This window comes from Moschus berezovskii, chromosome 7 (genome assembly GCF_049115385.1).
Source record: "Moschus berezovskii isolate FMDL1 chromosome 7, NW_MosBer_1.0, whole genome shotgun sequence".
Classification (NCBI taxonomy): Eukaryota; Metazoa; Chordata; class Mammalia; order Artiodactyla; family Moschidae; genus Moschus; species Moschus berezovskii.
The window spans coordinates 50,860,072-50,872,614 of NC_142466.1; the positions used below are offsets into that span (position 1 = coordinate 50,860,072).

The following is a 12,543-nucleotide window of genomic DNA, read 5'->3' on the forward strand; positions in this document are numbered from 1 at the left end:
CATGGACTAGGTGATAAAGGTTACAATCACATGTCCCTGAGGCCCTGATCTGAGAAAGCACATATCAGTCTTCCTGGGTTTCTGCTTGGAAGGTATGACCTAAATCTGGACATGTCAATAGATTTACCTGAAAGACATCCCACAAAAAGACAGATCTCTCTCTATCTTTCTTTATGCCATGCCACACAGCTTGCAGGATCTTAGTTGCCCAACTGGGGATTGAAATCAGGACTCTGGTAGTGGAAGCATGTAGTCCTAACCACTGAACCGCCAGGGAATTCCCAGGTCTCTCCTTTTAAAACTATCAAGGTCATCAAAGAAAGGCTAAGAGCTATTTCAGATTGAAGGAGATTAAAGAGATATGACAAAAACATGTCTTTATATATATACCCACACATACAAGTACATGTATACATAAAGAGATAAAGCAAATGTGGCAAAATATGAACCACTTGAGAATCTGAATGTAGGTGGAGGAGGCAAGAGAGTTCTTTTATGAATTTTCTCTAAGTTGAAATTATTTCAAAATAAATTACATAAATGTAGATGATGATAACCTTCCTCTACTTGTGCCTCCAGTGTCTCTGGGGTACGTGAGAGCAGTCAGCCAGTCACCGGGGAGCACAGCCAACACTCTGCTGCTGCTCATATGCAAATAGAGCAGTCTGTTTTTTATCAAGACTAATGTCTCCGCGCTCCTATATTACATATTCTTTGAGGAATTTTACATTTGTTTGAGGTATCCCTGGAAACTTGCAGAGCCTTCTCAAATATTAATCTTGCAGATTGGTTGCCAGGAGCCCCATTACAGAACATAAAGTTCCTAAGTTCATTTCTGTCACATTAAAAGTCTTCACCAATTTGGCCCAATCCAGCACTTCCAAGTCCCCAACCCCTCTTCCTTCCAGAACTTCAACATACCAAGACACTTTCAAGCCTCTCTGCCTTCGTTCACTCTGTTCCCTCTTCCGAGTATGCCCTTCCCCAGCCTCTTCCACTGATCACAACTGGGGCCCAACCCAAAATTTCCCATAATTTGTAGAGTCTTCTCTTATTCCTAACTGCTCTGTCCTGGGAAGAAATGGTCACCTTCTCCCCTCCATCCTCCTGGAACACTTTGTTAACACACTGACCTGTGCTATGAGTACCAGGTGCATGCCTGTCTTCCCCTACCAGACTGCAGGTGAGCCGGGGGACAGAAACCAATTAATACTTATTTTTTCTATCCCTCAAGGCCTAGCACAGTGCTTGGCACATAGCATGCTCAGTATTTGTTGAAATGAAAAACCTCATGCCTAGGCATGTACCATTTAGTTAAGTCTGGGAGGAAGAGCTGTAGTGATTAAAATCAGATACTCTGGGTTTGAATCCTGGCGCTGCCACTTTCTGTTGGCAAGTTAGATTCCACTCCAACTGTATAACTGGGAAAATAACAGACCTGCTTCACAGTGCTAATGTGGAGCACTCAGAGCTAGGTCTGTGGTCTGCTATTATTATTTACTATTATTGTTTGGTGAAGCATACACTCCTGGCATACTAGTCCAGAACTCCTCTTTTACACCCTGCTTTTTTTCTGCCTGCCCATGGAGCTAGGACTTGAGGTGTCTGTGATATTTTTCAAAATCAATTAAATGAGTCTGTGAAAATCTTGAGGTCTACCTGGTTTTTGCTGGCTGAAGGAGATGCTGGCTGGGCCCTGCAGTGGAGGTGCATGTGTCTGTGTGTGCACACTAGGGCTCAGGGTGAGTGGAGTGTGGATGCTGGTTAGGTATATAGGGAACCCTACTTTAGTATCAATTATACATAGGGAGGAGGTAATATAACAAAAGCAAAAGCAGACAGGCTTCTCCAACCTTTAAAAGTATATTATAACCAAGAGGAAATATTTTCTTACAATATCAAACCAGTTAACACTAAAGAAAATCAATCCTGAATATTCATTGGAAGGACTGATGCTGAAGCTGAAGCTCCAGTACTCTGGCCACCTGATGAGAAGAGCCAACTCACTGAAAAAGACCCTGATGCTGGGAAAGAATGAAAGCAGGAGGAGGGGACAGCAGAAGACAAGATGGTTGGATGGCATCACTGACTCAATGAACATGAATTGGAGCAAACTCAGGGAGATGGTGAAGGATAGGGAAGCCTGGCATGCTGCAGTCCATGGGATGGCAAAGAGTTGGACACAACTGAACAACAACAACAACAACACAATAAGAGGACAAAGGTAAGCACTGATTTTTATGAACTATCCTATTCTATCTCTAATTAGGTCATAAGAGCAGAACATTTTTTAACACACTATGCACAGATGTGTGCTGTAGAACCACTGAATACACTTCCATGCGGTTGTCCAGATTGGGGGGATGGTATAATTTTTTCATAAAACAAGTACAGGAGCTATAAATACTTCTGAGTTCACAGTCCAGCAATGGGCAGCAAGGGTCTGGAATCACACACGCAGCAACAAGGTCTGTATGTATAAAATGAGAATGTTGGTGGAACTCAATGATTTCCAAAGGTTGCTTCCAGACCACAACCCTCTCACTATACTTCACACAAAGTTCCATAACATCACCTGCTAAGTGATCAAGTGACGAAAGGAATTAATTGAAGCAGCTGTCAGGCCAGATGAACGCAGGCAGACGGAGCCAGGGGCCTTGCTCTCTGCCCCCTCCATTTGTAGCACTTTCCAGCTGCATGGTGACAGCTAACACAACCTAACAATCCCCAAAGGCAGCTTCCTTTTGCTGGATCATCAGTCCCACTCAGGGTAGGTCTTAAGAGTCTCGAAGCCAGGCTGCAGGTGAGCAGTGAGAGGAAAGAAAATGGAAAGGGTTACAGTTCCTGAGAATGGAAGGGGCGATGTGTTAATAAAGGACACATTGTAGCAAGGAGGCATGTGACATTACGGAGGCCGTGAGGGTCACACAATGGCCCTCTTCTCCAGTGCTTAGTGCCAACTAGAAGATGCAGCAACTCTACCCAAAATCTGTCTCCTAATAGTTGAGATGCCTGGGCTCTTTAGGGCTTATTCTCACAGCCTCAGCACTCCTGTCTTCTAACGTCCACTGTCTGATTTGAAGACTTAACTGCTGAACTAGAGCCTAAATTTATCATGCATGCACAGAAGGGAACTAGCTTGGGGACTAAATGCTGTTTTCCAAACTTTCTTCAAAAATAACACACTGCTCTAAGCGTACATAGGAAATGTGCCAGTGCAGAGGGTAATTCTGTGAAAAGCAGAGAACCAGCACAAGCTAGGACTTTGGGACAGAAAGGCTTTTCTAACAAAACATTATGCCTTTTGGCGAGGTGGGAGAGGCTAAAGTAATTATATAAATCCCAGCTCTTATTTTGTTTTACCATGTTTACATAAGAAAAAGAAACCAACTTCAAGGCACACTGAGCAGCTCATTAGAAAAACAGCTGAAAACAAATGACCAAAAATGGAGTCACCAACAAGAAAGGAAACTCTGGGAGTTAAGCAAGCCAAGAACTCAAACCTTAGTGTATATATATACATGCGACCTCTCATTCCCATGACAATGACGTCTTTATGTTAGAGCCATGGCTAAAGCTGAAACTGTCACTGAACCAAAAATCCAGGGCTGAGTTATTCTTTCCAGTCTGTAAGAAAAGCAAATATTTTTCATAACATACAGAGCTTGAGTTTATATTTCACCAACCCCCACCCACACGTCACACTCTCCTGTTTTTCTTTTTTTGGGGTTTTCTTACTTACCCACCCAGAAACAAAATAACTGTGATTTTCAGCCAGCAGGAAGCCAAGTCTCGGGCCCACTTCCCTCAGCGTTATAGGGCCTGCACACGTTAGCAGGCAAAGAGCCCAGGAGCTGCTTCAGAGCATTTATTTATACCCATTTGGAATTTCCTGACCAACTAACAGCCTGCTGGCCACGGGGTTTAATTCCAGGACTCTCGGCGTCAGTGAGACAGCAAAAACTACTGACGAACAGAACCGCTACAAGGATCTCAGCAACACAGAGGTGAAGACAGGTGTCTCCCAGGCTCCTTCCAGTTTTTCAAACAAACTATGCTCATGTTCCTCAGACACATGAAATGCTGACCTAGAAATGCAGCTGTAAACCTGCTAACTCTTGAAAGAACACAGAAGGCAGCAAATGTTTTCTCATTCTTCCTGCTGACTTGGTCCCTCCTCCTCTAAACCATCCAGGGCTGAGAAAAGCTCCCAGTCATGACCTGAGTCAGGGCGCAGGGCTGGTCTAGGAAGGAAATGATTCAGTCCTATGCTGAACCCAGGATCAGCTGGAGGCAAGTGATTCCTTTTTTTGGTTCATTCTTATTTAATGCAACATGCAATTTGAAGGCTAAAAACACTCCCATTTGTAAACCACAGACCCAAACCTTTTTTTTTTTTTTCATAGTTCCTTAAACATTTTATCCCAACTGGATCATATGACGTTCAAAGACACAGAATTAGTTTCCAAACAAGTGCATTCTGTTTTAGGGGGATAATGTTTTTAAGTGATGTTTTGTTTCTGTTTTAAAAATCTAGTAAGAATCATCTGTCCCTCTAATGGTTTAAATTCATCAACTAAAAAAAGAGGGAGAAAAAGTCCTTTTAAATCTGTTCTTCACCTGTGTGCCTAAGTACACTGGGTAAATGTGGCTGATTCTAGTGGAATAAGATTGACTGAATTCCATCTACAGGGAACAAGCAAAGCCAGTTCTAAACAGTAAAATGGAGATTAACAAAGATTGAGGATGACTCCAAAGGTCCCGTTTTAAAAAATTCTAAACAGAGGACAGCTATGAGGAGAGAGGCAGAGTTTTACGAGAATCCCCTGGATTTGCAGTGTCTAACTGGTTCACCTTAGCGCTGGCACACACCTTACCTCACTCCACTTAACTCCTCACTCCACCCTCTGCTCCACCTGGTTCAGTTCAGTTCAGTTCAGTTCAGTCGCTCAGTCGTGTCCGACTCTCCGCGACCCCATGAATCACAGCACGCCAGGCCTCCCTGTCGATCACCAACTCCCTGAGTTCACTCAAACTCATGTCCACAGAGTCGGTGATACCATCCAGCCATCTCATTCTCGGTCGTCCCCTTCTCCTCCCGCCCCCAACCTTTCCCAGCATCAGAGTCTTTTGCAGTGAGTCAACTCGTCGCATGAGGTGGCCAAAGTATTGCAGTTTCAGCTTTAGCATCAGTCCTTCAGTTTTTGAAACAGACATTTTCCTGTGTGAAGCTACAAAGATCAAACTTTTTAAGATGATGTGGGACTCATCTGGGCTTGTTTTACACCAAATCAACTGATCCAAAGAGAAATAACAAACTAATAAAGAACAAAGTTTCAAGTGCCAGATACTTTGAAATATAGGATCAAAAATATTCCAAATTATTTTATCCAACAACACCTACATTTAGTTAGACTAATTTCCCCCTTGTTTCTGGACTTTATAATTTATTGAGGTATTTACATACCATAAAATTCACCCATTTTAAGTGTACAGATTTTGATGAGTTTTAGTTAATGTATACAGTTATTTACCCATCCCCACAATTCAGTTTTAGAAAACATTCATCATCCTAAGATTTCCTTAGGCTTGTTTTATCATTTAGAAGATAAATTTTCTCCTCTGTGCTTCTGAAAAAATTGTTATTATTTAGTTACATTATTATATTCCAAACTAAGTATTAATATCAAAAGACTTGTTCTTGAGAATTAAACTGAGGAAGACAAAAGCATCTGAATGAGGTATTCCTTTCCTGAAAGGAAAAAAATTTGGCTAAATTTTTATTTTGTAAATATTGTGTTCTGGTAAGAATAGAGCTTATTAAGCAGTTGAATATAATTATTTTCTCTGTGTGCTTCTATGAAGCCAAGGTCTAAGAGAAAAAGCCACTGTATACAAATGAATGTCTAGTCCTTTATCAAGGACAATTTGGGTGGTGGCTCAGACGGTAAAGCGTCTGCCCACAATGTGGGAGACCCGGGTTCGATGCCTGGGTCAAGAAGATCCCCTGGAGAAGGAAATGGCAACCTATTCCAGTACTCTTGCCTAGAAAATTCCATGGATGGAGGAGCCTGGTGGGCTATAGTCCATGGAGTCACAAAGAGTCGGAGACGACTAAGCGACTTCACTTTCACTTTATCAAGGATGACATGGGTTGGGATGGGAGAAGAGTTAAAAATAGGAGCTCCTTCTGCCTGCAAAGTGTCAGTCACAAAGGTTCCCACTGTCGTGAGAAAGACACACCTGTCTGTCTCTGCTGCTGCTGCTAAGTCGCTTCAGTCGTGTCCGACTCTGTGTGACCCCATAGACGGCAGCCCACCAGGCTCCGCCGTCCCTGGGATTCTCCAGGCAAGAACACTGGAGTGGGTTGCCATTTCCTTCTCCAATGCATGAAAGTGAAAAGTGAAAGTGAAGTCGCTCAGTCGTGTCCGACCCTTAGCAACCCCACGGACCGCAGCCCACCAGGCTCTTCCGTCCATGGGATTTTCCAGGCAAGAGTACTGGAGTGGGGTGCCATTGCCTTCTCCGTGTCTGTCTCTACTCTCCCTTAATTTATATACAAAAGAAGCCACTGAATGTGATCCGGGAGGATGAAGATGTACTCAAGGCCTTTCCTTTGATAGGTGGGCAGGAGCCAGCAAAAGGACTCCCTGTGAGGAGGGAAATAGGCTGCAGACAAAGGTTTCTGTGACACCATGCTGGCAGGCCTTGTCCCAACGGTCCTCCCCTGGATGGTGGTGCAGGATGGCAGCCAAGCATATCTGTACCCACAGTACTTCTGATGCTTACGTAACAGGTTAAGTGCATCAAGACTCTTCTCCCCAGAGCGCCTGACCCCTAGTCTAGAGATAAAACCAAAGCTAAATGAACTACTGAGTAGTAACAGTGGATTACATTTTGGACAACTTAAGGTGCGTACTTCCCGACAGCCTGAATTCACCTTCCTCCCCTAATGTGTTCCTTTTTTCCTTGTTACCAACTTCTTAACACCCTTCCAGTCTCAAAGACAAAGCACAAATGCACGTGAGTCATCAGTTTCATAAAGCCCGCCTCACAGCCATCCTTCCTCACTGCCCACTGTGCACAGTTATTTTGGACAGCACTGTTCCAAGGGCTTGGTACATGTATGAACTCATCTCATCTTCAAGACAACCTTATGATGAAGCTTATGTCATCCATGCTGCCACGCCACTGATACGTTAATACGACACAGCACTGGACAGTGATGCCCTCTTCCCTGTAGCCCTGAGAGGGCAAAGAACAGTGTGTGGTGGGGAGGGAGCTGGCCTTTCTGAAGGGTGGGGAGGAGAAAGAACATGTTACTTCTGCACTTTTGCTGGTTCCTTCCTCTTCTAGTGTGTCACCACCCCCTCCTCAATCTTTGCAGACAAAAATTCTCCCAGTTTGCAAAGACCAGCTAAATAAAGTATCAGTTCTGTTGGAAGCTGTCCCTTATCCTAATGTGGGGTCAACCTCTTCCATCCAGGCTTTCAGTGAAGCGTGCTTTCTCCTCTATATGATTCGTGCACACATCTAACATCCCTACAAACTTATGGGAGCCCCTGTCTTCTTCATTCAACCAATGTTGTGCCCCCGGCACTGCAGGTGCCCAGGGTCATTCAATTCCTTCCAGAGGAGCCACACTTGAAGTGTTTGTTTCCTTTTAAAGAACTGTATGATAATGTCAAGGACTCTGAACCCATGCCCTCATTTCACAGCTAGGGCAGGTCTCTGGGCCAGGGGGGTGACAATGCTAACATCAACTCTGCCAATCAAGGGGAAGTGCCAAGGCTGGAAGCCGTCAGAGCGGACACCCCCCATGCCTCAAGTTTCCCACCCTGCTGCACAGTCAAAGCACCTGGGGCTGTTTCCAAAAATGCTGAGCTGTCCCCCCATCTCTATCCCGATGAATCAGAATCCCCAGGGTGGGGCCAGGGGCATTAGCAGTTTAGAAGCTTCACAGAGGAGTCTATGCCATGGCCAGGGATGAGAACCTCAGCTGTGAACTCTGCAGCTCTTAAGTGTGTTTTTCATCTTGACTTAAAGGAAGCTGACAGCCAAAATGGGGGCAGCCCCTTAAGTAATTCAAGTAGCCTCAAGGGTCAGATCACAAGTTCAAATACCTTCAGCGTCCAGGTTAACAATGCAAAGGAAGGAGTTCGGAGGGGTTTGGGAGAAACTAGAAGGCACATGTCCTCTCCAGTTGACTATGGTGCTATGGAAGTATACACTCATGATCCAGAAAGACGTTTCAGGAGTTGAAGAAACTGGTATTTTTATATGAAATTATTTAATGGAAAAATCTTGGCCATTAATTCAAATTAAAACAAGACCTTGGGTTGGTCAAATAGAACGCACTCCCAAGCCTCAGTTTAATACCAAGCAAGGACTTCACCATCTATTTGGGATCCAATCTCATCCTGTTTCTGTCCCTTTCCTTTTCCCATTTTCCAGCTGGCCAACTGTTTTCCCCCTCTTATTTAAAATTTCTAGAGTCCTTGTTGAAACAAATTGAATACAAAGACAACAATCAAGACAAAAGCCTAGGATCCCTACTGCCACTTCTCTCACAGGTAATCTTAATGTGCAAAAATGCTTAACGTGAAAAAGACCTATAAGTCTTTATCCTAAAAAGAGACAGGGTGATAGTAAGGTGCTCTGCTATCATGCTCATGGAGGGCCTGCATTATTTCTGCTATATTTGAGACTTCCCCTCAACCCCTAAAGAATTCAAATACCTTATTATGCTGTGTTAACCATCCTTTCCTGCCAGACCGGTGAAGGGATGTGACACTAAAACCTGGGTGTCTAAGAGAACTGCAATGACTGAGAAAGTGTATTCATGCAGTTCCTTTCCTCATCACCAAGGTTCCTTCTCCACCCACCTCCATCTTAGCCTGAGGGGGCTGACAGGACCTGAAGGGGATTACAAGGTTAGGACAGGTCTAGCAAGGACTTACAGCTCTTTCTCATCATAGGTGTGGACAGCATTGGGTGTTGGAAGAGGACTCCTCCTTTAGCTGCCTGGATTAGAAGGATCTGCACCTAAAACTTATTATCAGGGAGATTTTCCAAGGAGAGGCCACAATCAACATGAAAAGGGTGTGCCCCAGCGGAGGTGTGTGATTCCAGTTGGGAAAGTGAAATTAGGAAGAGGATGCTATGTATGATGGGCCTAATCTAAAAGACCAAAATAGGATCTTGTCTTTGTTGAACTTGACCTAACAAAGTGCATTTCCCCAAACACATTTAAGGCTTAAATCTGGAGTCACACTGAATTTCTACACGTTAGGCTTTCTTTATGGTCTGGGTTGCCTCATGATTATTAATTTCATCAAATTTAAACTAGAGACTTTCTCACAATATATTTTCATCCAAGGTTTGAAATCAACATTTAAAAAAACCAAATGACAAAATGAACTGGGACTTGAAACTAGAAGATTTAAAACTTTAAATGAAATTACCACAGAGACTAAAGGCTGTAAAATGATGAAGCAGCAAGGACAGTTTATTTCCTTCCATCTAAAAGAGGTGATAGATCTGTAGAGACCTTTCCCAAAAAACTGTGGGTGAGAAAGAAGGTAGAGCAGTGACCATACTCCCACCTTCGAGGTTACCAGCTCAAGTTCTCATCCAATTTCAACCAATCCACCAAACCGGAGTAGCTAATAAGCCAAAGGAATTGATTGGAGCCCCTTCTCACTCTGGTTGGATTGTTAACAGAGAAAGAAACAGAGAGGTCAAGGGAGCTAGAAAGAGCCTCCCAAACAGCCTCTGACAATATTCCTCTCTGGATGACCACGTCGTACCTGAACCCAAGGCATTTAACAGACAATAGCATTTTAAGCCTACCTTAGGGGACATGATGGAGAAAATGAAGATACTATTAATTTCCACTTAGATGTGAGGTATGAGGAGGAAGAATGCAAGTGAGTACGTGTGACAAGAGTGAAAGCCACCTGTTCATGACAGGGAACTACCCAGGTGAACAGGCTGGGAGAAGATTGCCCAGCATATGACAATTTAAGAATGGCAACCGGCAGGGCTCAACTTCACCTCACAGATTCCTAAGCAGACACTGTGCTTGTATCTTACTCTATTAGCTGCCCAGTGTTAAGGCAGCACCAAGGAAGTGGGCTGTAAACCTTTGTTGGTTGAACATTGGTTATTTTGGGTATAATGCAAGCCACGATGGGCATACCATCATACCAAGATGAAGATGACATGAATCCTGCCTCTTAAGACCTCAAAGGTACAGATTAGTGAGACACAATCACAACTCTTACATAAAAGAGAGTGATGGTGACTATTTAACAGGATAGAAAGCTCTCCAGGAATAAAGAAGCGGAAGGGGTGAATTCACACTGGGAGTATCTGAGGACACATTTTGGAAGAGGTGAGACAGAAAGCAGGACTTAAAGCATAAGAAGGGCTCATATGAACAAATATGAGAAAGACAGCCAGGTCAAGAGAACAACGCTTTGGGCAACGCCACTAAGAGGGGAACAGGGTCGGTAGCAGCTGGGATGGTGGAGAAGCCTCTGCTTCTTTCACATGACTTGGGATGGAGCTATTCTCTTACTACCTGGAGTCAGGCAGGCCTGGGAAGGCCAACCGTGATTTCTGCAGGTACCATGACTGAAGAAACAGAGAGACTATGGTTTGTCAAAGTAAGGCAAACACAAAGGCTCCGAGTGCAGAGCAGAAAACAGAGATTAACGTTACTGAAAGCTAAAATGTTTGGAGAGATAGAAAAAATAACGAAAATATTAGAAAGCTAAAAGATCCTTAATCTTGCCAGCTATCCTTAATAAAACAAAATCAAAGTAGTGAGAATAAGGCAAAAGACAGACCAACATTCACAGAACCTCAGTGTTGGTCCTTACACAAAGAAGGGAAACAGGCACCCTCTGCCAAGTATATTTCTGTATAGTCATATAAAAGTGAGCTATTGAATGAATGAACTAACTGAACTGAATTCTACTGAGCTTTGGATCATTCTTTCTGGTAATTCCCAAACCATACCATGCTCATTTCAATTGACCACAATTTGGAAAGCCTACCTTTTCATCATCAAAGTGTACACAGGACAGAAAACCAAAGGATAATACTCTAGAGGAAAAGTCCCCAGATCTAAGCCCCCTTTACCTTTCCAGAAGCTTTTCTGTCTTGGATTTCTTTATTTAAAATCAGTATCCTGGGGTGGTGTAAGTTCCAGAGGCTGTTTTCTAGTGCCCAAATAATGTCCGAGCACCACCTTCAGAGAATCCGTAGCTTGTTATATCAGCACATAGAAGGAGATACTCACAACTACTGGGATTCCTTACAGGACAGGATGACAGGTAACCGACCACAGAGCTAATGATGGGATATGACCATTTCCCCTCACACTGCCAAGCAGCTGTCTCTGTGGCAGAGCTGAAAGCTGTGTAAAGTGTGGTGCTAAAGGAAAAATCTGGTGGCACAGGGCTTCGGAATTTTGCAATCTTTTCCTGTAAGCTGGATTGTTGGAATGCTTTGACATGCGAACCATTCCCTCCTCCCTGACTGGCCTATGGACTTCCAGGTCTCCACCCTGTCGTGCTATAAAAATCAGTGTATCATCGGGCTGACTCACCACCTGAAGAGGCGGAGTACCGGCTAGGGGACATGCTGCATGAAGCCAGTAGGTACTTCAACCTGCTCCTCCAGGTCATGGGAAGACAAATCAGTCTTTGTCTCACAGTTGGAGGGAACATGCCCAATGGGCTGCCTCAAAAAACATTTCCAGGGGGTGGTCCTGATTTGAATGAAGCATCATGGTCAATCAGTCTGAAATGCTAGGGAAAAGGAAAGTTTCTTGGTGGATACTCTCTCTGAGTATCCACCAAGATGAGGAGGACACTGAGCAGAGGGAGACTGAACTTTTTTACGTTTTAGTTAGAAGAATGTAAGAACTGATGTGTGTGACTAAGGCTTTAAAGATATTAAGCAGCCGCGCTTATGAATTATTAGAAATATCCCCTTTGTCTTCTCCCCTTTTCTTTCAGGAGACTCTTAAATGTGCCTGCTGTATAGAACTCTTGAAATGCCTTCAGCTAACATATTGATGCAAGAAAAAGGGGACTCAGAAAGTGGACAGGGAAATTTTGGCAGTACAAGCTGAATCAATGTTTTCACAAAGTTATTTGCAAAGTTGATAGAACTTATCAACTAAACCAAATATTGTGAGACTAAATTCAGAAAATCCCATGACTAGCACTTGATTCCATCTAACAGAGATCATGTCCAAAATGCATAAGATCCCTTGGAGAGAGAACTGTTTCAATCAAATAAAATCACAAAAAAGGAACTAAAATAAACTTAGGACTTGTGACTAATAAAAAGAGCTATAAATAAAAAAACTGCTTTCATAAACCATTACTCTAGCATCAGCTCCTCTAAATAAAGGTTTATATGATGAAATGTAGTCATGTCCACAACCTCTTATCCAGCTGATAGAAATGTCACAGACTACTCAAATCTGGCTTGTCACAAACAAGACAGTGTAAGAGTACAAAGATT

General features: G+C 43.4%; 1 protein-coding gene and 1 long non-coding RNA gene across 5 annotated transcripts in view; both read right to left on the reverse strand.

The window, feature by feature from the left end:
• The window catches only part of KANK1 (KN motif and ankyrin repeat domains 1), a 221,831-nt gene that overhangs the window by 41,964 nt on the left and 167,324 nt on the right, over positions 1 to 12,543 (reverse strand). The window contains exon 1 of one of the 4 annotated variants that reach the window (XM_088837918.1): positions 11,618 to 11,753. The exons of the other annotated variants lie outside the window; for them this stretch is intronic. Within the exon in view, the coding sequence (XP_088694044.1) occupies positions 11,618 to 11,738 (121 nt within the window). The 5' untranslated portion in view covers positions 11,739 to 11,753. Of the gene's footprint in view, positions 1 to 11,617; positions 11,754 to 12,543 lie in introns of those variants that run through there. 4 annotated transcript variants of the gene reach the window in all.
• LOC129557625 (uncharacterized) lies at positions 111 to 4,321 on the reverse strand. Its single transcript, XR_008686247.2, has 4 exons — positions 3,743 to 4,321; positions 3,504 to 3,627; positions 2,576 to 2,797; positions 111 to 2,470 (listed from the first exon to the last, which is right to left on the reverse strand). It is a non-coding gene; the product is annotated as an uncharacterized LOC129557625 (long non-coding RNA).